Consider the following 25497-nt stretch of genomic DNA (forward strand, 5'->3'; position numbering starts at 1 on the left):
GCAGCTTCCATTTTACTGCTATGGCTGGTTGGTTATTCATTCAGGGATGACGATCGGAAATCTCCTACCTTTGTTTCTATCCCTGTGAAAAATGCCTTCCGCGTCAACAGCTAAACTTGAGAAACAGGCCTCTTCGGAGGCGGTAGATCCAGTGAAACAAGTATATAAGCTGGTTGAACATAAAATTCGGAATCTGCTGAAAAAGAAGGTATGTAATTTATTTCATACGTTTTATTATTTGCAGAGATTGAACTCGTCGGAGGAACCCGTTCCACCATGTGCTGCACTGCCCTTGTCGGCGGATTGTCATTTTGAAAACTAAGATAAAATGCAAGTAAAGTGTTTATAAAGTGCATATATACTCGTATGAGTTCAATTTGCATACCTTTCGATAAGAACCATATCTTTTCTGAAGTCTTGAAACTCTTTACAGCCTTACAGGTTAGCCCCAAGTTCACTCCCTTAGCCATATCCCTGGTCATCCTTGCTGCAAGTTGGTAGATTGGCCTACTTGAGGTTGCACTTTAGTTTACGTCCTACATTTACTTTTATACATTAACGGGTACAGTTTCTTAACTGGGCTATGCTAACTTAATATCGATTGAAACCATCGATTGATTAGTAAACTTTCATCCAAAATGTTTATAATGAGCAAGTTAGGTTAGCTTATGACAGTTTTCAATCGATATTAGCATAGCCCAGTCAAAAACTGTACCCATTTTATAATTGATGTACCGGTAGTTTAAAATATTGATTATTAATCGATATTTTCAATTTGATAGTTTCAATCGATGTAGCTTTGTTAAGAAACTGTACCCACAATAACTAATTTACTAGGCTAGGCCAAGCTGATTATAAAATGAAACTGTTCTAAGTTAACCAAACTGCACTAAGTTACCGGTATGTGAGTACCAGGATGTAAACTAAAGTGCACGACTTAAGTCTAAAACTAAGTCAGTTATTTAAATCGTGATATTTCTGTGATAAGTTAGTGGTTCTTCCAATAGGAAATATGGTTTAAACTTACTTTTGTAATATACGGAGAACACTTAATATTTTACAGCCCGCTGTGGCGGTTGTGTTAGTTAGGGTTATCATAATGATGTTTGTAGGCCTTTCCTAGTTTTATAATGAATCGAACGATACCAGATAGCCTAAGTCATTACAAAAATTATGATAACCCAACCTAACACAACAGCCGCAGCGTGCTGTCTAATAGTGGTTTGTATAATACGAAAGTACCGGAAATATTCCTAATGTATTGATTAAATACAGTAAGTTAACTTATAGACCTAAATCTGTTAATAACACTATTTAAACTCTATCAATAACACGTTCGCTGCCGGTTATTATAACTTAATTGTAGTATCTGAGCAATAACTTAGCACTGCACGTGGCCTACCTACTATAAATATAAGTTAGAACGGTGCTCCCCTTCACTAACATTGCCTCGGTGTGAACTAAGCATTGGTTAGGAACGTTGTTATTGTAGTCCTGAGTAAGTTATTGCCGGTTTTGTACGGTACATAATCTTCTAGCGAATTTCCCATATTGGGAATAAGCTACCTATTACCGTAGTACTACTCATCGTAAGACCTGGACTTGGGAGCGATTTTGTTTTGTTTTGAGGTCCCTAGAGGCCAAAAACATCATCTGTTCAAATTCATATAGGCTATATAGGCTATATATATTTATATATTAAATTATTGTAGTAAATAAGTACAACTGAGCACCCTGAATATTATACTTTTAATAGAGAAGTATATATATATATATGTGTGTGTGTGTGTGTCCGTTAGCACGATAACTCGAGCAAAAATGATCCGATTTTGATTAAATTTGGTATAAACGTGTAAATCTACCGGTACATTTATTCTAACGAGTTTGCGAACCAGCATGATCGGACTATGGGAACCGGGGTTTACGGGGGGTTTTATGGGGTAAAAATAGGGTTTTCCCATTTTTTACCCAAAATAATCTAAAATTTTGCAATCCAGACCATTTTGTAGAGCTTAAAAAAACAAATAATTCAGTATATTGAAGCGTTATGCGCCTAATAGTTACGGAGAAAATAAAAAAAATGTAAATTTAAAATTGCCATGTTATTCTTATGGAGAACAAGTAAACTGTTGTAGTGTGCTCTTTTATGGATATATTTTGATCAAACTTGGCAAATTTATTTATTTTAGGCCTACACTAAGCTATTATATTAAAAAAAAAAAAAAAAAAAACACGCTTTACACCCTCCATGTAGGGGCAAACCTACGTACTCATTGAACCTGATGTTATTTAAATACAAGTGAAAATCAAAGCAGGTAATTGGAAATATATTTTGTTTTCGGATTGGTAATTATAAATCTTACTGTGTCGGTGCTGTTCGAGGCTTTGGCTTAGATTTAGTGACATGGAATACGTTTAGGATACAACGATAATGACTGTAGGCCTAAGTAGTGTGGCACTGTGGAAGGAACCTAACCTCAAAATTAAATGCATGACGCTTTTTGTGCAGTAGGCAAAAACAAACGACTGTAAGTTAATGAAGTCGTGCTATAAATTGCCCCCCCCCCAATGGGATGAAACTAATTTCAATTTAAACATTTTCATGCACTCCATCCACACAGTGCATTAGCTTTTCCCGTGGCCAGCCATCACTTAAGTTAACCGCAGCAAACATGTTAACAGTGATCAGCTAATGTGTGTCCAAAATTAAGGATGGTGCAACTAGTAAGTTACTAAATTAACTTACTGTCGAGTTTATTAAAGTATTTTTAGCGAATTTCCCATATAGGCTAGGGAATAAGCTATTACCGTAGTACTCATGGTAAGACCTGGACCCGGGACCGATTTAATTTTTCATTTTGAGGTCCCTAGAGGCCAAAAACACCATCCGTTCAAATTCATATATATATATATATGACTGTAATAAACAACAGAACTACACAAAAATCTACATTTGCAGAACACATACTTTCTACAGACCATACATATAAAAATTATAACGAAAACATTACCATAGCCTACTAGACATTATTAACAAAGGAACCAAAATGAACATAAAAGAAAATTTCCACATATATAAACACTCAAAGAAGATAGAGACAATATTTTAAATATAGTACACACACAAACTACAAATCCTATATTTAACAAAATTATAAGTGTTAGAAAAACCAACAACTAAACATTCAATCACATGCTAACAAAATTAACACCTGTATTTATTCATAGCATAATACAGGGTGGGGCAGAGTGGACTCCCTGATTTGATCGGTTAACTGTATAAAAACCATATAAGATTATTACAAAAGCTTTTTATTTCTGAAATCTAAATACAATGCCATTCATTTTTCATTAAGTTTTAAAAATGATATCGTCCAGGTGAAGACCTTGAAGAGCGATGCACATATTCAGCCGTTTAATGAAGTTTTCAAAAACTCTACGTAGCACATCTGGCATTATTCCAGTGATAACATCAACAATTGCTTCCTTAAGGGCTTCCAAGGTCCTTGGTCGAACTTTGTAAACCTCTGTTGAAGATTCGGTCGCCCGTACACTTGTAATCCATTTCCTTCCTTAAGGTTTTAGCATCGGGAACACTATCATGACAATTCAAACCAAACCGTCTACGAAATGCACGCTGGGTCGCCACCACACTAGCCTTACTTTTAAAGAACGTTTTGACTACAAAACCACGATGCTTGCCAGTTTACGGCAAGTTGACTACTAACAATGGCGTCTTTCGCCCCACCACATGAAACCTCTCCCACTCCGCTAACTCGCGCGCACGCTCTTCAGCGACTGATTGAAACTAGGGAGTCCACTCTGCCCCACCCTGTATTTTTGTTTGAAATTAGGTTAACAAACTTGAAAATGTCCTTAGAGACGAAACATGTTGTGTTTTATTAAATAAAAAAGAATATATAAAAAAAGGCTACTCATGTTATTTTTACATATATATAATAACTAGCTGTACCCGCGGGCTTTGCCCCGTTTAGCTTCTTAATTTTCAAGATGAGCTCGTTCGCATGGCTCAATCACGTCCTGGTTGAAGTTCGTTCGCTACGCTCTTTCACCTTTAGGTTGGAGCTCGTTTGCTGCGCTCACTTGCCTTCAGGTTAGCTCGTTCGCTACGCTAACTCGCCTCCACGTTGAAGTTCGTTCGCTACACTCACTCACCTTTTGGTTGCAAATTAGCTGTTGTCATAAATTTAAAAAAAAATAATAGTGCTGCACCCTGTTGGTAATCCTTGTAAATTTAATGCTATTGAACATCATCGAACAGAACCAACTTGTTTAATTGAAACAGCTGTTAAGATTCATTAATTCCTTTTAAATATGACAAATCATAAGGTTAACATGGGAAACTCCAGAGCCACTGGGGCGGAGCCCGAAAGCCCGATCAGAATAAAAACTACTTTTGTAGTTTTCCTATTTAATGTCCAAAGAATCGGTGTACCGAATTTCAGCCTCCTAGGTAAATGGGAAGTGGGAGAATTAGTGATGAGAGAGTGAGTGTGTCAGTGAGGGCTTTGCCTTTTATATATTTAGATTAATGTATTTGAAGTTTGAAAATGGACTTATGTCCGAAACATGTCACTTCTTAAAAAAAAAAAAAAATAATATTCAGGGTGCTCAGTTGTTCTTATTTACTTAAATATTTAATATATATATATGTGTCCGTTAGCGCGATAACTCGAGCAAAAATCATCCGATTTTGAATGAAATTTGGTACAAACGTGTAAACCTACATTTATTCGAACGAGTTCGCGATCCAGCATAATAGAACCATGGGAACGGCGGTTTATGGGGGGTTTTATGTGCTATGGGGTTTTCCCATTTTTGACCCAAAAAACAAAAAAATTTTGCAATTTCTTTCCAAACCGTTTTGTAGAGCTTAAAAAAAAAGAAATAATTTAGTTCATTGAAGCGCTGTTGTAAGAACGGTCACGGAGAAAATTCAAAAATAGTGTAATTTAAAATTCCCATGTTATTCTTATGGAGAAAATGAAAATTGTTGTAGTTTACTTGTTTATGGATATATATTGATAAAATTTGGCAAATTTCTTTCTTTCATCCTATAGGCCTACTATTGACGTACCGGTATGGTAAAAAACACTTTTTACTTTCCCCTTAGCAGCAAACCTAAGCACTTGTTAAATCTAATGTTATTTAAGGGAATAAATATGTCGAAATATTTTAGTAAAAATGTAATCAGACAAGTTGAAATTCGCTTAGTCTGCAGGTTTACTGCGGCGGGGGTATTTGTAAATTATCATCTTGAGCCTAGTATTCATACTTGTGTAAACCATCTTGTTTGATGTACGTTACATATTGTAAAAAGGCTGCTTGCCGTAGAAATAAATAAATAAATAAAAAGTTTGTAAGTTGATAAGATAAATTAGCTCAGCTTATTATCACAGACAATAGACCATTAAACTTAATTCTGTAGTCTGGTCTGCAGTCTGTGTTATTATATTCATTTGGTTTCACTTAGCCTAAGTTAATTTCATTTGTTTGTATCAATGACTAAGTTAGGCATAGGCCTTATGGCATTTTAAATACTAACAAGTCTATTGGTGTTCTTTGTGTTAACCTACTCAATGCCTAACTTAGGATAAGTTTTTATACTTAGAGCCTGGGAATACTACTTCCTCAATCTCCTACCTGCCTGTGGCTGTGGTTCTATGGGCTTTGGCCCGCTTGTTGTGTGCGACCGACATAATGTGTGGCAAATCCTCGACTTTGGAAGTAGCCTTTTCCTGGGAGGTGAAAATGGGCGAGTACCCGTAAGGGTCGTTCTCAAATTCAAGGCAAATTTGGGGATCGGAAAAAAAACTAAAAATTATTATTTTTTTACAATCATTTATTTATTAAATCAAAAGAAATATATCCCTTAATAAGAAAACAAAGATGGCTGAGCTTAATTCTAACATTTTAGTTAAAATTATGCAATTTTCTTTCAGGATGTCATACATTTTTCCCCTAGCTCACGTTTCCCCCCCCCCCCCCCCTTAAAAAAAAAGAAAAATTGTAAAATTTATAGTTTTAAGTAAAAGTTTATAACTGTAGCTAACAATTAAAAATTTTAAAAACTTTATTTAATTAAAAGTAATAGTTGCTGATCCAAAAAAAACCTCCATTTTTACCAAATAGACCAAAACAGAAGTTAAATTTTAGAATAAAAGTTACATTTTTATTTAATTCATAAAAAAAAAAAACTAATAAACCTGTGTAATGATCATTGGTTCTTGCGTTGAAATTGAAAACAGGGTTTAAACAAATTTATTTTTTGATAAACAGAGCTTTTACTGGGTGTGAGCGAGGGGAATTAGTGTGAGCGAGGGGAACTACAAAGTGACTTTAACCCAGAGGTTAAATTGTTACTTAGGGTTGTTAATTTTTATAAAACGAAAATAAATTATCTTTTGATTTTGGAAAGTAATCATGACAACAAATCTCTCTAAATAAGTTATTTGGTCACAAAATATTCTCTTCGCTCACGTTTTTCTCTCCGATCACGTGAGTGAGTATTTTAAACCTAGTATTTATCAAAAAACCCAGAGGTTAAATTGTTACAGAGTAAATTTTAAAACAAAAATAAATTATCTTTTGATTTTGGAAAGTCATGACAACAAATCTCTCTAAATAAGTTATTTGGTCACGAAACATTCTCTTCGCTCACGTTTTTCCCTCCGATCACGTGAGTGAGTATTTTAAACCTAGTATTTATCAAAAAACCCAGAGGTTAAATTGTTACAGAGTAAATTTTATAAAACAAAAATAAATTATCTTTTGATTTTGGAAAGTAATCATGACAACAAATCTCTCTAAAGAAGTTATTTGGTCATGAAACATTCTCATCGCTCACGTTTTTCTCTCCGATCAAGGTTGGTGCGTAAGCTCCGGCCGACACTATGGGTCCCGGGTTGAGTTATAGGTACCGGGTAGCCGTCGGGGTGTCTTGGCTCCTTTGACAAAAAAACGAACATGAACATGAACATGGGAGTACTTAATTAAGTTAACTCAGTACATCCACAACACAACACAAGTGACAACACATTTGAGTAGTACCGTACTTCCATTTATTTCTACCGTAGGCCTATTTTATTTTACATTACCTATATGTTAAAAAAATTAAGCCTGGATGGATAAAAATAAGTTTACCTAACCCGCCATGTTAAACTCCCCTATCACAAGCGTGATGTATATAACTTCGTTACTTCTCGGGTGATGTAAAGTTGAAAAAAACTCACTCGGTGATGTAATGAAACCCATTTAAATAACATTGAGTGCTTAACTTAAAAAATATACCTCTATGGAGCCAACGACGTTCAACGCTAGAAATCAGCTGTGCGCTTGAATTTTATTGTTATGTTTTGAAGAATTTTCCTAACCTAGCTTTTGTTTGTAAATGAACGTTACTGTTAGAAGATGAGTGAAATGTATAATGAAAAATATTGTTCGTAACCTCCTGTAAATTGTCGGATCAGGTAAAATCTTGTACGTTACACGTTACGCAAGAGCGTGTTTACATCACTTCGGTAAATTATGCAACTCGCTTCCGCTCGTTGCACAACATTCACCTGTGTGATGTAAAAACGCTCTTACTACACTCGTAAGGTAAATGAGACGTAGGAATTGGCTAACTCAGGAACTCGCTAACTCGGTCGTGTGTCGGAACTGGCTAACTCTGGAACTGGCTAACCGTCTCAGTCAGGAATTGGCTAACTCCGGAACCCGCTAACTCGATTTTGTCTCGCGGCGGAATTCGCTAACTCTGGAAGTCGCTAACCCGGCCGCGCCCACTGCTCGGAGCGTTGCCAACCTTGTACGACAAAATAATCGTACACTGCCGTATTTCAAAATGTCAGTGTCTATAAAGATACAGTAAATGTTATTGTTTTTTGTTATCAATTCCACTTTTAACAGATAACTAGCCCAAAGTAATTAAAAGACAATTAAAAAATCATGAAAAAGTGTTTTTTATTAAACTGTACAATGGCCAGTTAAATGTTTATGATTTCGATCTTAAATATAAATTCCATCAGTATAAAAGAAAATAATAGAATATGAAAAATATTCAAAATTTAGTTTAATTTGGTACTAAATAATTAAACCTCTACGAAATTAAGCTAAAATACACGCAAGTTCTTAAACACGGAAAACAGATTTAATTGTAATGTCGTAATAAACCAAAACCATTAATTAATACAGTCATCAACCATCGTAACTTTCATAACTAATTCATAGATTTTATAAATTAAATGTTCATCGTTGAACCGTCCAACTTACGTGTACAAATATGATGACATAGACTAAGTTTTTATCTAGGCCTAATAGTTTGAACCAAAGCATTGTAGGACTACTAGTAAATAGTTGCCTAATTCTAAAATGTGTTGCATTTTTTAGCAATTAATGTTAGATGTTTTAAAACCATTTTTAGATTGTACACCTAAGCACCACTAGTAAAAAATAGGAGAAGATATAATATTCATATTATAAAACGTGACAGGGTTATTTTAATTCACGATTCTTAATATACGAGTTGACGGATTTTCCTGATTTGAGTGTTGGGTTTCCTTATACTGTATTGCTTTCACAATCGATATAAACTTTACCAAGCCATTGCTCGGTTCACCGTTCCCCAGTACTGAGCTACACAATAGACAATAGCTTTGTTTTTGGATAAGATCAAGTAATTTTAGCTATGGCCACCATTCATAAGAATTGTAACAAACAAGAACGCCTGGATCCATTTAGAACCAGCCTGGAGAAAAACTCCAGACTTTTAAAAAGTAATGGTACTGAAAGACGTAAAATTAATATTAATTCAACAAAATTAAGAGGATGACCCGGGGTCTACACTAATAGCCTACGATAAAAGAAATTTACAATTTGTATTTATGCATAGACTAAGTTTTAATGCAATCCATGAATACATTAGGCCTACCACTTTATAATGTATTGATAAATATTTATTTCAATTCAATAGCTCTATTTAAAAATACATTACCACTACAATGTAATTCTGTAATGACGTTTAACGTGTAAATTTTATTATGATTTATGATTTAAGGTTACAAGCCCAGTATATAAAATACGAACTCAATAATTTTATTTGCAGAAGTTCACAAAATGGTATTTATTCGAATAAAAGAAACAAATGGCGGACTACGAAAATAGATATTTCATAACATGTAATGGATCCAAATTAAATGTGCATTTTTATCTTTTTGCATACCAATAAGCTACTGTTTAAGTAAGAAACCCACATATAAAACATACTCCCTTATATATTAGTACATTTCTCATCCTTATGGATCATCTGAAGACAGTTGTATTGTTAGTTCTGTCCGGTGAACTGTCTTTAGAGGTCGTGTTTTGTTTACAATTGTTTCTTGTTTTCAGTAATTTAAAACCTCGTTTAACCAAATAAAACGTTCTAATCACAACTAATAACACGTCCCCTAGTTATATAACCAAACAGTAAAGAACAAATCATGAAGTTAACTATAGAATAATAGAAACACAATTTTGTCGACACTAGCGATCAGTGTCACCGGACATGAACTAGACACGAAAAACGAGCTTCAAAGTTTACAATGGGATGTAATGTTTAATAGTCATAAGAATAATGTTAAACATACTTCTAAATATATTTATTTTATCGACTACGTTGCTCTTACTCCTAATTAATCGTAGGATACGACATTATGGTACCGATACGATATAGGTACTACACTTTCGGCAACACTGGCCTAAAATATTCGTGCTTGGCTCCCATTGGACGGCCCGCGAGGCTTCTGATTGGGAGTTAGCGAGTTCCGCCGAGGGACCGAGTTAGCGACTTCCGTACGAGGACGGAATTCGCTAACCCGGCTCTAGAGCGGGTTAGCGGGTTCCGGAGTTAGCCAATTCCGAAATTGAACAAGTTAGCGAGTTCCTCTCATCGACCAAATTTGAAGATAGGGCGTTTAACATGGGGTTAGCGAGTTCCAGAGTTAGCCAATTCCACGGACCCAGGTAAATATCTATTAGCCTATAACCTACAAGATTATATAGAAATATTTCAATCTTTCGGCTAGCTTTTTTTACATTGTAGCCTAGGGATCATAATACATAGCCTAGATTAAAATAACATATTAAGTCACCATATTAAGGTATATGAACATATTAACTAACAACTAACAACAAGCTAACAACTAACAATGATTTTCAATTAATTTAGTTTCAAAAGTATAGGCCTAGGATAGAATAGGGCTAGTGATTAACTCATATTATAAATAGATTTTGGGTGTGTCCCATTTCTACGTAGGCCTTATGTTAGTTAAGATAGGCAATAAAAAATATGTTCATATGTTAACCACGGCTTTAATAAGAACATAGTCCTAAGACTACTTCAAGGTTGTGCCTTTGAAAATTGAGCTTGAACTGTGCATCGAGTATGTCAAATTGATATCATAATCATTCTGATTTTGCTCATTTATTATCAAAAGTTTTTTTACTAGCTAATTTATTATGATCAGATAAGGTAGGTTATCAAACATGACCTGCCTTGGTTGAGTCTGGTTCAACAGTGGCATAACGGTAGGGCTATAACAACAACAGCCCGTTCCAACTTGGAACTTAGCCAACAAAAACAAATTCTAGGAGTATTTTCAATAATGAGGATTCTCCAAAAAAAATGTAATCTCTGATTTTGCTAAAAACTTCCTTCGGAATACCAATTAGGAACCAACATTTGTAAACTCTGGCTTTTAAAATTGTTTTCTTGTCTAGATGTGAAGATGTAACTCTAAGATAAACAAACTTTCCAAAATCTATTTAGGAACAGTTTCTTGAAAACTTTCTGTAGAAAAGTGCTCGAGTATAGCTTCGACTTAAGACAGCGAACAGTTTGTTTACTATAATAAACTGTACTTTTTACTGACAGGATTTACAACTATGCGAGTAATCCCTATTTCATAGGAGTAATACCTCGAATGCAAAGTTCGTAAACCTCATGGGGATTCCCTAATGTACCTACTCTTCTATTTGGAAAGTTTATTTTTAAATTTAAATCACAAAAGGGTCTAAAACATCCTTTTTAAAACAATATCAGTTATAATTCCTAGGATAAAACAATCTTATGAATCCATCAAACTTTTGTAGCATAGAAGAAAATCCAACCTTAGTCTCAATATTGCAAATATACGTTTCATTCAAAATATTTAAACGGCAAACCTGGATCACCATCGTGACCATTTTGGAAATATAGGCTGAATCATCATAGGCATAGGCCTAATTGAAACCTTTGGGAATAAAGGCTTTACCAAATACTTGTTTGTTTAGGGGCGTCTTGATGAATACAGGGAGAAACAAAAAAATGGAATCACACTGGAACCCGATCAGAAGCAGGCTATCCTGAAGTATGACGAGACCTGTCAGAACTTAACCTTTGCACAAGAACTAAGCAAGCAGCTAAACGGGATTTCAGTGGAGGCGGAAAAGGCTAGAAAGATCAAGGAGAAGAAGGAAGCTTATGAACGGGAGAAGCAGGAAGTGTCTAAGGTCAAGGAAATTCTTATCATTCAGGTGAGTGAATAATTTGATAATTTACAGATTTTCGACATAAAACTTGTGCTTCTAGGCTAAGGCTACGATTTTATTAATTTAATTAAATATTCAAAATACCTTAACAAAATTTAGACAGTTGTAGGGAAAGAAATCAATCCCCTCCATTTGATCCTACCTTTAAAACAATAACTCAACAGCTGAAGTTTGCCAAAACGTTACCAGCAGCAACAAATGCATTAAGCCAAATAAGTAGTGGGGAAACTTGCCCTCTCAAATCGCCGAGATATTGTGAACGGACTTTTTAGCCCTGGTGGCTAGGGCAAAGTCCAGCACCGTTCCCCTCGCCCTCATGTACTACTACGCTTATGGTGGAGAGAGACCCTTGTGCTCTGTGCGAAAGAAATTTCTGCATATTGCATCCCGCTCAGGCTCTTCCTTGCTTCTCACAAGTATATTTCCGGCACAACATACTTGAATGTAAGTTCACAGCTGTGAGCTGTCCCTTGATTGAGTTTACTCTGTACTTAGGCATCGTGCTGATAGAGGGGAGCAAGCTGGTAAGCTGGTGTTGTGTAGTGGTTAGACCACGGGACTTCGGTCCATGAGGTCCCAGGTTCAAATCCCGCCAAATCACCAATGGATTTTATCCAAGTGATAATTAAGTCGTGAAGCTTTCCCTCGAACACAAAGGTTTCCTGACAGCCAACGTTCACATTTCTTAAAGTTTCTTAGGGTGGGGGAAGGGAAAATTGCTGGGTGCCAAGGCGATTCACGTCTTCAACAATAATGAACAACTCGTTTCTTCAGAACACAACTTACTATTCAGTATGTGGATTGCTTTAGCTAACTTATTAGTTCCACAGAGAAGTTTGGTACAGAAACTTGATTTTGGGACGACCGTTCGCTTTCAGCTTTCGTAGCTATTCATATGGCACAGGTCACAGGGGTCTTCTTCCAGTGGCGGTTCTAGGACCTGGTCAAGGGGGGTGGGGGGTAATTGGACATCCACACCAGAAGAATGTCCCCCCCCCAAAAAAATTCATATTTTTAAAGCTGTGTCCAAAACCCTTCTTTACGTTTATATGACAAAATGTATGTTTAAATTGATATTTCCAGAGTCCCATGGAAGGAGGGTGCCACCCGTCCCGATTCTGCCGGGACAGTCCCCGAGTTGTAGTATATGATGGAGAGGGGGGTGGTATTGGATTTTTTTGCTCCTTTGTAACCACCACTGTATTCCTCCACCGTTAGAGTTGTAGTATATGATGGAGAGGGGGGCGGTATTGGATTTTTTTGCTCCTTTGTAACCACCACTGTATTCCTCCACCGTTAGAGTTGTAGTATATGATGGAGAGGGGGGTGGTATTGGATTTTTTTGCTCCTTTGTAACCACCACTGTATTCCTCCACCGTTAGAGTTGTAGTATATGATGGAGAGGGGGGCGGTATTGGATTTTTTTGCTCCTTTGTAACCACCACTGTATTCCTCCACCGTTAGAGTTGTAGTATATGATGGAGAGGGGGGCGGTATTGGATTTTTTTGCTCCTTTGTAACCACCACTGTATTCCTCCACCGTTAGAGTTGTAGTATATGATGGAGAGGGGGGTGGTATTGGATTTTTTTGCTCCTTTGTAACCACCACTGTATTCCTCCACCGTTAGAGTTGTAGTATATGATGGAGAGGGGGGCGGTATTGGATTTTTTTGCTCCTTTGTAACCACCACTGTATTCCTCCACCGTTAGAGTTGTAGTATATGATGGAGAGGGGGGCGGTATTGGATTTTTTTGCTCCTTTGTAACCACCACTGTATTCCTCCACCGTGAGAGTTGTAGTATATGATGGAGAGGGGGGCGGTATTGGATTTTTTTGCTCCTTTGTAACCACCACTGTATTCCTCCACCGTTAGAGTTGTAGTATATGATGGAGAGGGGGGCGGTATTGGATTTTTTTGCTCCTTTGTAACCACCACTGTATTCCTCCACCGTGAGAGTTGTAGTATATGATGGAGAGGGGGGCGGTATTGGATTTTTTTGCTCCTTTGTAACCACCACTGTATTCCTCCACCGTTAGAGTTGTAGTATATGATGGAGAGGGGGGCGGTATTGGATTTTTTTGCTCCTTTGTAACCACCACTGTATTCCTCCACCGTTAGAGTTGTAGTATATGATGGAGAGGGGGGCGGTATTGGATTTTTTTGCTCCTTTGTAACCACCACTGTATTCCTCCAGGTGGAGGAAATAAATAAGTACCTATATACCTTATTCACGGTGCCGTGAGAGTTGTAGTATATGATGGAGAGGGGGGCGGTATTGGATTTTTTTGGGAAGCGAGCTGTTCTATTGGTTAGTACGGGACTTTGGTCCCTGAGGTTCCTGGTTCAAATCGCACCAAATCACCAATGGATTTTATCTAAAGTGATAATGCCGCAACCCCTAGGTCTAGCTGAAGTAATGTGAAAAACAATCCCGGGCTTGTGCCTAGCGTCCTAGAAAAAATAAATAAAAAGAAAGGTCCCCGTGCTGTGGAGTAAAGAGGTGCAGGCATTACTAAGTACTGACCTTGAACAATGAAAATTGTAAATTGTAAATTGTTTTGGAAATAATTATATTTTACTGTGTTATATTTTTTTCAGGATGTGTTGGCTAGTATGGGAACTGAGAGTGTGCGGGCAGATTTCCTTGCCGGACAGAACAAGGCGGTTCAACTCACAGAAGCAGAGCTGCAATACTTGGACGATCTGTTTGTTGAAGTTTCTCCCAAACGCGAGATTGAGGAGGGACAACCACCGTTCTTGGTAAAATATGACTAAATAGGCTATAATCTTTTTTAGGTATTTGTTTGTAGCTTGATATAGGTAGCTTATTTTAAAATTTTTATTGCCACAGTTTTAAAGTAATTTGTATCCCATTCTAGACACAGAACCTTTTTACAGTGTTAAGGAAATTTTGAAACCAACTTAGTTACAAGTTTAGTACCAATAGAATGATAGGACCTATGACCTAATATCCTTTTGTTTCATTTAAGTATGTTACCTGTATTATAAATATCTGAGATTTTATCTGTTGGGCCTGTATTGTTATTATGTGTTCTCAAACTTTTCATTGATTTTGTTCTCTATATTTAACTGTTTTTATCTGTTGACTTTCAGTGATATTATTTGATTAAGTAAACTTAACTAGGCACTAGTCCTAATTCATTTGATAGGCATACTAGTAGTATTGGTTAGTTTTAGACAAAGAAGAAAGATATTGGTATCCACAGATTTTTCTAACAAACTATTGTATATTTTTTACATTGACATTAGCTTTTACATTTTTGTAATGTTTTTGGCATTAAATCTATTCTATTCTATTCTTGGACGAGCCTACACATTATCAGGCATGGTGGTCTGCTGACAGACCAAGATTGTTAAAACTCAAGTCTAATTGAAAGAGGGAGATTTTAGTTTGGTTCAATAATTGTTAAATCTTGTTCTCTTTTTTAGGAACAGACATTGAACGCAGCTAAGCATCTGATAAACATTGTCGAAGGGAAGGATAAAGAAATCGTGGGTACTAAATACTCCGTCCTTAAGGAGCTGATTGAGAAAATCAGCAACTGTGGATATTTCGACCAGACAACTGTTGAAGAGACTACCCCCCAGGTAAATAGTTGCAATCTTTTATTAATGCTACAGTAGACTCCTGATTATCCATGAATGAACTAACCACACTGCGAATAAACCACAATAAAAAACAAAAAAAAGTCAAAATCATAATTATTATATTTAATGCATGTTAAATAGTGTACAACACCCAAGATATTTAACGTGAGGAGGCCCATTTTCTCGCAAAAAGCTACCTTTGTTTAAATTACTTTATCGACCACCGATTACAACCAGATGAGTTAATAAGATCTTACGGATCGTGTGCGTTTTAATTTTTGCCATTACTGGGCCTCCAGTATATTATAATATGTATTTAAAACGTTTTATTATCACCAAATATACTATCGATCTTTTCCCCGATCAAGACTCCGAACTGAGAAGGGAGAAGGAAGGTAAATATAAGCAAAATTTCAATCCGAACATCTCCCCGAACAAGACCAAGACCAGACAAGTTCTACCGAGCGCTGCAAAAGGGAGTTTAGAATGCCCATAATATATAACAGCACAATATTACCCAAAATGTATTTATTTTACCAATTAAAGAGTTTAATTGCTATATTAAATTAGAACTATCAACTAACTAGAACTATCAGGTGGCCGCTCTGTGCGGCGCTCGCGACAAATAACGGGGCAAAAATATACCGTGACACTATCGTACATCACTCTGTACATCGGACCGATCTTTCTTTCATCTTTTGCTAAAAAAACCGCCCCCCAGGGCGCTCGTCTCCCTGCTAGGCCTGATGTCTGGTTCGCCGTCTGGATCGGTGTACGGACCCCTGACACACTATCGAACATGCTCCTTTTGACCTCCCTTCTCCCTGCTCCCTGCTCGGTTCGGGGTCTTGTTCGGGGAAAAGATCGTTAGTGTGTCCCTGTCTTAAACACAAATTAAACCTTTGTTTGGTGTCACCTGTCTATTAAATCAATAAAGCAATTCATTTTGGCCAGTGGAAAATGTGAGACTTAAAACATAGCTATGTCCACAGCCCGTTGAAGCTCCTGTGCCAGAACAGGTTCCAGTTGTGGAACATGCCACTCCTGTTCCTCATGTGGAGGAGATCGTTCCGGAACCTGTTCCATCTGCAACCTTCCAGCCCAGTGAGTTTAATTTATTTAATTTCTATTTACCATTTCTTAATTGGTAATTTCTTAGGTTTTGTCACTTCAAATCATAAACAGTTTTAAGGTGGATTCCAATTTAGTATATTCAAAGTTCTTAACCTTATTAACAATCCTAGCATAGAGCGCTTAGTAAAAAACTACCCTAGTTACCTTGCTTTGCAATGGGGTGAGAGCTCAGAAGAAAATTAGGCCTAGCAGTTATAAAAAAATATTGGTTATACAACCTTCATTATTTATTAAAATATAAAAATCCACTTTTCAGCACAAGTCTGCCCCGTGATTATTGTAGGTTAGGTTTATATTGGTTAACCATTGCCTATTACTGATTCATCTCTCCTACAGATTAGTTTTCTAGGTTTTAAATGACGAATAATTTCTTTCAATAAAGTCGACTAGGTCAGAGAGTAGAGAAATTGAAATGGTTCACAATTGTTACCAAAAAATGTAATCTTATATATTAAAAAATTTTGTGTTTCTTTTCCGAGTTCGTTTGGCTCTACTACCCCACCGATTTTCATGATTGAGGTCTCAAATGCACGCAAGGTATGCACGCAAAGATTTGCCATCAAGCATCGGCTTATAATTTTCTATAGTCTCACTTGGTTGGTTTATACGTAAACGAAAAAATTTGCTCTCCATGTATTTCTTATGGAGTTAAATTTGGTTTCTCTTTGCCGAGTTCATTTAGCTCTTCTACCCGACCGATTTTCATGATTGAGGTCTCTATAGATAAATGCCGATGCTTGATGGCAAATCTGTGTATGAACACACAGATTTGCCATCAATCATCGGCATATATTTATCTATAATTCCACTCGGCTTATACGTAAACGAAATTTGCTCTTTTATGTATTTCTTATGGGAGTTAAATTCATCTTCTCTTTTCCGAGAACGTTTTGTCTCTTCTACCCGACCGATTTTCATGATTGAGGTCTCAAATTGAAGGCATGCGCGCAAAGATGTACACATCAAGCATCTGCATAATTTTGATTCATTTTTTAATTTAAGATTACTTCAATTTAAGATGTATTTCACCAGTTATAATTATATAATCCTATATATTTTGGTCTAGGAACCTTCAGTGAAATACCGGCTTTCTTTTAAGCTGTTAGTTATTCTAATCGGAGAGATTGTAACTCTTGTCTAGGTGCAGTGCCCGTGGTGGAGCCAGTGGTCGCCCCCGTAGTGGAGACTGCGGGACTCTACATCTCCCAGCGCCCAATGGCCGATGTTTTGACTAATGTCATGGGCGGCGGACCCACCACATTTAACTTTATTCAGGTAAGTTGTCATGATGCTAATGGCTGTGGCTTTAAAAATATTCCCTATTTAAATTTTTCCTACTTGGCAAGGAGGGTTTAGGGGTGCGGCTGGTCTTGGGCATTGGAGACTCTACTTCTCCCTCTCAGAGTTGATGGTATGTAATTAATTGATTGATAATTTAAACCTGTGGGAAATTTTTAATTTTTGTATTATGACTTTTTTACCATATGAAATCTATAATTGCTTAGTAAAATGAAACCACCAGATTTTATAGTAAATTCTTTGGCTTTCCTAACCAACATCACCTCGTCTATAAAGTCTCCGGTAAATACCTATTGCAAGATACAAGATCAAAAACTGATAAGAATTAAAGGTGGGCGTTTTTTAACACAATAAGATATTAATACTATTACGTAAGTGTCATCTAATAAAAAAATACCTAGGTAGTATTTTACGGAGTAACTTATTATTTTTGGATACATAATCTGAACTTTTTGAACAAGCAAGTGAAACAATCCTGCTAGTTCTTCCTGTTACCACTACGAAATAGTAAAGTATCTTGGTAATAGATTTTACTGTGAATACCCTATTATTTTTTATCGTCGTCTGAACTATTAAAAACGATTGTATTAATAATGTTCATCATATCTTACTATTAACAGGGAGTATCTAAAAAATAGTCTTGTTTGAGGAACTACTGATCAAGAGAATAATAATAGGAAGTTAAAATGACCCTGCACTAGAACAACAAGTAATAAGTGACAATGTACAAAATGTACTGGATAAGGAATTAATAGGTGACAAAATAATAGTATTATTTCACCGTTCCTGACTATTATTGCAAATTAACGGTATCTCAAATAAGAATCCTTTTGTGTAGGAATCAGAGCTGGAGCCTGAGGTCGCAGTTGTGCCGACAAGTGCTCTGCCCATTCCTACACAGACCTTCACAAATGCCAACTTTGCGCCGCCGGTAGCGGCTCCAGTCTACCCACCCGAGGTGTTGTACGCCGCACCCGCAGCCGCACCCACACCCGCGCAGTACAGCCCCATACCGCCACAGCCAGCCCCAGCCCCTGTACCCAGCAACACTTACCAGAACACGGTAAGTGTTGGAGATTTATCACCCTCTAGTTCTATTTTTGTACGTGAACATTGCTGGTTTTGTGGTTAGATCATGGGACTATCATTCGTTCTGGTCACCGAAGTTTGATCTACTGTGCATATGAAAGTTTTCCCCCCATAGTTCTGACATGTCTTTGTAATAGATGGGCTGGGTTTTTGCTTCTGTCAAGCTATTATCCACATAATGTGTTTTTGAGAAAACATTATTTTATGTTCTTCATGTGGGAATAGGTGGATAACATCAAAAAATGGATACAGTAAAACCTCTCACCCTGGCCTTGGTTTATCCAGCCACCTCTCGGAAGCCAATTTAGAAATGTATTTCCCACGGATTAGGACCACAGTCTCTATGCTGCTTTTACTGATTGTATTATTTCTTATATGGATATGGTTGTTTAGAATTGGTTATAAACAGGGTGACAATTTGTAAATTGTAAATGGTGACCTAGAACTGGGAAACCTTGCTGCAGTACGCCAGTAGTCTAAAATACTTACCAACTCCCATAGCCATACATATCTAAGGAGATATTTGGTCGTACCAACAACTCCGCTCCATCTTTCTATATCCTCTGCGTATTCCTCGGTTGCTTCTAATCGCTCCAGGTATTTTTTCACTTGGCTCCACCACTTTTGCTTTGGCCTTCCTCTTGGTCGTTTTCCTTCAGGATTTGTCATTAATATTTGTTTCATATTATTATCCACCTCTCTTCTCAAAACATGCCCAGCCCATCTCAATTCACAAACCACATCTGAATCCTTGTGGAGTTCTCTCAATTCCCTATTATGTCTTCTTCTCCACTCTCCTTCTTCAAAAATTGGGCTATAAATCTTTCTTAGAATCTTATTTTCTAAAATATTTGTAAATAAATATAGCCGCTGTGAAGCACTGAAAACATTTCAAGTCTGCTGTGTGGAACAAGAATATTAGTTGGCAGAACTAGATGATTTGTGTAAAATGTTTGGTCAATAATGTTACACAGTTTCTTGTTCTTCCTTTAATGTAGTCAAGTATTTTGCTTTTAGAAACCTCAATCTGGATCTGGAGACTGGAATGACGCACCTGAACAGACCAATGACTGGGGGGTGCAGGTGGAACAGAGCGAACAGAACCGCTGGAACGAACCAAGTCAGCAATCTGATGATTGGGCTGAAAACTCCAATGATGGTCAGTGGATTTATTTTCTGTTTTTAATGTTAATGAGCAATCTTTTTAGGCAAGGCAGGTGTTTACCTATTCAATTTCCTACAAGTTTTGTTTGTTTTGCGGGGTTTTTATGAAAATTTATTTAGGTACCGCAATATAAAAAGCTTCCTTTATTTAATTAATTACCTCTACAGCTACACTATCTCACACTCAAAGCACTTGTACTTGAAAGTGCATCAAAATTCCAATTCTATTTGATGCATCGAATCGCGATTTGATTCAGTGGTAGTCAAACATTTTGATTCATGGGGGAATCAGTATCCATATACGAAAAAGGCCTTTAGAGAGTCAATACAATACCCGCAATTCAGGAGTGCGTTGTTGTTGCGTTTCCTTTGCGAAGGCGTTATTTTAATTAATTCTCTGCATGTAAATATTGCTTTAGGCTAATTGTTTTCTTTTTTTTCTTTTGACATTGCAAATGAAGTTTTGTTAAGTTTAAGCAGTGTGAGACATGTCTTACTACTGTAAACATAGCCAAAACAAGTCACTCCAAAATCATTCTAAAAATAACACAAGTCAGAAAAATAGTTACTTGATACTTGACTTGGAAGACTGATGTTTTAGGCTGATAATTTGGTATTTTTGTAGGTCCGAAGCTATGTAGCTTTTTTTTGCTGTAGTAGAATTGGTACAGGACAAAAGTCCTGTCCTGATACAGACCAGACTGGTTTTTCATCATGTAATTTGAGCTTAGTTTTAAGAATTGACAGATAATTGTTTCCTTTTTGTACAGTATTACTACTACATTTTTTAAGTTTTAATAATTTTAATAATTAGTTTTATCAAATATAACATTTTAGTATTAGTTTTATAAATATTGACAACTCCTATCTATGTACATTGAACTCCAAAAGATGTTATGAGTTAATACCGAATTTTAATTTTAATGTGGCCTTGTAGTTTTTTGTAGGTTTGATTCTGTCATCTCATTTTTTCAATGTAAAGTGTAAACCAATTGAAAGTATAAATTCAGTAATAATTCAGTATAAATCTTACAATTGTTTTTATTTGTTTACACAATGTATTGCAGGTATTGCATTGACTTTCTGCAGGAGTTTTACAATTTTTTTTACATTTTTTATATAATCTTGTCTTGAAAAAATCTCGATCATAATAAAATATCTTCTTGTAGAACAAGATTTAAAATTTCCCAAAAATTTCTCAAAATTTCGAGACCCGTCCATCCCTACTTCGAATTGAGTTGCATCGGTTTGAACAAGAATCTTTTGAATGGGATCGTTGCTTTGAGTCGAAAATGTTTTGCTGCTTCACACACCCCTACTATTAACTTTATGCATTTATGTAGAACTATAGTAAAACACCTAAGTCAGATGAATACTTTTTAAAGTTACTTAGAGTAATTATCCTTCATTTAACTCATCTGTATCACTGTGTTTCACCTGTAATATATAACACTGGTAAGTAGCTGTCTTACTAGAGAGGTTATGATTATTGTATTAAACAAAATGGTCCTTAGATATTGGCTTGGAGAGTTAAGACCGTTGAATCCTGAAGTCACACTTGTGATGATAATAATATTGATGGATGAAATAAAACAGAGCAACACATTTGATTTATTTTGTTGTCATTCGGCTTATTTCTAGGTTTATTACTATTAGAATCTTGAATCTTAGGATAGCCTATATCCTTTAAAATTGGGCTGGGCTTGAAAACAAAATTGTCTGTTAATTATTTTAAATTTTGAATAGTTCTCCTAACTTAATACTTCTGATAATGTTTATTGGTTGCAGGCTTCCAGACAGCTGGCCGTGGAGGTGGTAGAGGAGGCCGAGGGAGAGGTGGAGGCTCTGACAGAGGAAGGGGAGGTCCTAGAGGAGGGAGGGGAGGATATCAGAATGGCAGAGGCAACTATGGCAACAACCAAAACAGTCGAGGAGGTGGCGGTGGCTACTACAGGTATACAATCAAAATCAAGTGTATAGACCCCGATTCACATTCTCTGTGCGGTACAGAGAGCCCATTAACCACGTACACTATTTCGACAATTGCCTTCTAAAATATCAATACCCTTTAAACTTTCAAATTTTACTCATTATTGTTACTATACCACAGTGAAAATTCAGTCATTGAATCCAAACACTAGTGCATTTTTATTTAAACAATGCTAATACTCCTTTTTCTTTGTTTAAATGGAGAAAAGTGTTGGTAATTCATTACGAAAATAACACGTGTCTCTGTTATTATTTATCCAATCTTGACAAATAAGGTATCATTGAAAACTACATAAAATTTACTAACTTTTTTTGTCTCTTGCAATCTTTTTGTAAAGTTATCAGTTTTTGTGGAATTTGGCATCAAATATTTTAAACGACGGCCATTTTGAAACGGTTATGTTTTTTAGTATAATTTATAACATAATAGGTCTTATAAGATATAATTTTTGCAAAATATCAATGCTGTATCTCAAACAGTTCAGGAGTTTTTTTTTTTTTTTTACACATAAATACAGACAGACAGGAAACTAGGCACCACAGACCCATGTTCCTATGGTGAAATGTGTTTGTCTTGACCTAAGGAATAACGCTATATACATATGTCCAGAGAGTTACGGGACACCCTGTATTCTTTTTGGTATCTTAACTGCCAAGAACAATCCTTATTTTCGAGTTCCATTTAAGTTTATCTATGTTGCTAACACTCTATATTTTCTTAGAAACAACAACAGCGAAGGTGGTAACAACTACTACCAGAATGGATACCAGTCGCGCAATGATGGCGAGAGGGGAGACAGGGACAGAGGAGAGAGAGGAGACAGAGGAGAGAGGGGGGACAGAGGAGAGAGGGGAGAGAGAAGTTACAGAGGTGGTGGGGACAGGAGGGGAGGACCTCGTGGTGGACAACAAGACAGAGGCGGTTACAGAGGAGGTAGGTCACTGCGGTCATTGAGAGGTATTCTCGTTTGCCCTTAGGTTACATTAACTTTTGGATACTGGCGTAGACAACCGGCCCTTATAGGCCAGCTATAGGCAATATTTTATTAAAACAGAACCTAACTTATCTGGGATGGGACTAGGGAGACCATAGATAGTGAAAACCATGGTAAATCCAAAATAGTATACAAATTTCAGTATTAATGATTGTAAAAAATACAATATTTTTTACAATCATTAATACTGTGCAATCATGATAACTTTTAGGAATGGATGGATCCAAACATTATGGAAAAATATATTTTCTATTCATCGGGATTGGACCAGTATGGAATTTGTTCCAGCGTTTTTTCAAGATTGATGAATGTTGATGTGTGTGACATCTCTGGGATCGCGGGAGATATTGCAATGGTAGGCAGGGTTGCCACCTTAGATTTAGGAAAAATCGCGACATGGCCCCCATCCCCCCGGATTAACATAGGCTTAAATGCAAGTGCATAAGGAACCGAAATCGGGACTGTCCCAGCAGAATCGGGACGGGTGGCAACCCTGATGGTGGGTGACCATGATGATGAAAAGGAGATTAAGGGAAGGCAAATTTAGAGCAAGGAAAATCAGCTGACCATTTTTCCCTTGACCTAAATTAGAGCTTGGGAAACAATTACTTTCTTTAATATTAGCTGTTATCGAAAATACTAAATAGCTATGTTCTGTATGGTGTGATGAAAAACCCTTTGCATTAAGATTTTAGCAATTAGTTATTGACTAACTAATCCATATTATTAATTTATTTATTTAAAGTGTTTTTTGTATAAATGTTGCAGCTCCGAGGGGCAACCGAGGCGGCAACCCTCGCGGTGGCAACCGAGGCAACAACCGCCAATAACACACCAACCACGACCAAACTTTCTGTGATGTTACGTGGAATCAACTCTGCGAGTATTAAAGCAGAAGAAAAACAACATGTTTTACTTTTGCTAGGCAGGCTTTTTTCACAGGGATAAGATAACAAGACTTTAAACCTTTTTGTAAAGTGTTAAAAAAAATAAAAATACCAAAAAAATAGAAAAAAATGTGCAACCGCAAGAGACAAGTGTGTGGAAGTGACCCGAGATGTGTTGCCTCAGTATGTTCTTAGTTTCCACCGCGTCGTAAGTGACAAACCGACTCAAATATTCTCTTTACTGCAACTCGCATTTAAGATTGAAAGAAACTTGTAGTTTGGTGAACAGTTGAGTTGGTTTTGTAAGTTACTAATGTATATACATCATGTCGGACCCCAGACTTCGAGTTTGTTATTTTTATATGCCTAGAGACGTATCGTTATAGTTTCTAGGTTAACATTGCGACAATACCTACCCCATTTAGTGTGCTGGTTTATTGTTATTACAATGATTAAAGTAATATTTTTATAACACGTAGCTTCTGATAGCTTTTTGAGCAACAATTGTTCTTTCTTTAAATAAATGTTATCCCCTTTTTTGTACTTTTTGATAGTATGTTTGGCAATTTTGTATAGTTGAAATTCTTTTTGGAATAAGTTTACTTTGTAAACAATCGACTGCTTTCTTAGTTTGTATTCCCAGTTTTCTTACTATAGCTTATTGTATTTATGATCGGGTGAGTCTAGAGCGAATGAATGGCTTTTCCTAAAATGATAAGACTTTATATATTTCTCTTTGTTAGAAAATAGCAATATAATTGTCGATGACAAAAACAGTTTAAAGTTTTCACTTGTAATGTATTTTTTGTTGTGTCTTTGGTATTTTTTATATTTAAACAGCCAGCAATTTGGAATATTGATTTTGACGTAAAGTATAAACTTCTGTTTTGACGTATTCTCTCTGTGAGCTACATGAGGCACTTCTCTCATATGTTTATATATCAGTGATTTGCTGATGATTCCTAACTATAAATAAAGATAGTTTAAATAAATACTTTCAGTGTGGCTTCTTTAATCCTCCCAAGGACTATTATTGGTTTTATTAACCCTAGCAGCTTTTGGCCAACGATCGATATACACGTTATACGTGATGTCTATAATGGCCACTATCGTAATGCGATTGTACGGGCCAAAATTTTTGTAACAGTAAAGAAACCACCAATAATCAACTCAGAAGTGAACGATTTTATGAAAACAGCTGTTTTCGGAATTTATAAAAAATGGCCAACCATCGCAATACCATAGTAGAGAAAATACAATTATATACAGTGTAAGTTATTATTACTAGTCATATAATATGTAATTTTAAAGAGGAAGAAATAAAGCTTTTGAGAGTGACAGCCCTTTGCTCAAGGTTATTTCCGTTTGCTCTCAGGAAGATGACAAAAGTGCTTCACTCACTACTGTCAAGGTCTCATAAACAAAGTGCCTTGTATTCGCCATCGCGTGTTGTTGTCGGTGAGTATTTTTTTGCTCTCATGTTATCCACGATTTATTACTAAATTTTTTATTATTTCGTAGTGTTAGAGAAAAAATGTGTGTGTGTGTATAACAGCAATCTTCATGCATTTTATTATGCATGAATATTACTGAATAGTGTTTATAAAAGGTTGTATTTTTCTTACGGTTGTATTTTGCGGTTTTCCGTTTATTATATTATTATGCCCCTATACGTAAAAAAAAAAATTTGTTACCCAACGTGTTATACATTTTAGCGAATTTCCCATATAGGGAATAAGC

The 25497-nt window shown here is 36.3% G+C and overlaps 1 protein-coding gene across 2 annotated transcripts; it reads left to right on the top strand.

Annotated features, from left to right (window-relative positions):
* Nucleotides 1-24751, top strand: LOC128990425 (caprin homolog). Of its 2 annotated transcripts, XM_054412786.1 has the most exons (11): nt 23-208; nt 11332-11574; nt 14190-14351; nt 15042-15200; nt 16193-16304; nt 17476-17609; nt 18472-18696; nt 19740-19881; nt 21675-21840; nt 22598-22809; nt 23639-24751. In XM_054412786.1, exons 1-11 carry the CDS (start codon nt 92-94, stop codon nt 23698-23700), a joined length of 1734 nt encoding a protein of 577 aa, XP_054268761.1. In that variant the 5' UTR covers nt 23-91; the 3' UTR covers nt 23701-24751. The 2 variants fall into 2 exon arrangements, with proteins under 2 accessions (XP_054268762.1, XP_054268761.1); XM_054412787.1 differs by lacking the exon at nt 18472-18696 and having other exon boundaries at nt 1-208.
* The last annotated feature ends 746 nt before the right edge of the window (nt 24752-25497 follow it).

Source organism: Macrosteles quadrilineatus, unplaced genomic scaffold, assembly GCF_028750875.1.
Source record: "Macrosteles quadrilineatus isolate MER2022 unplaced genomic scaffold, UCM_ALF_1.0 Scaffold_3__2_contigs__length_128488019, whole genome shotgun sequence".
NCBI lineage: Eukaryota > Metazoa > Arthropoda > Insecta > Hemiptera > Cicadellidae > Macrosteles > Macrosteles quadrilineatus.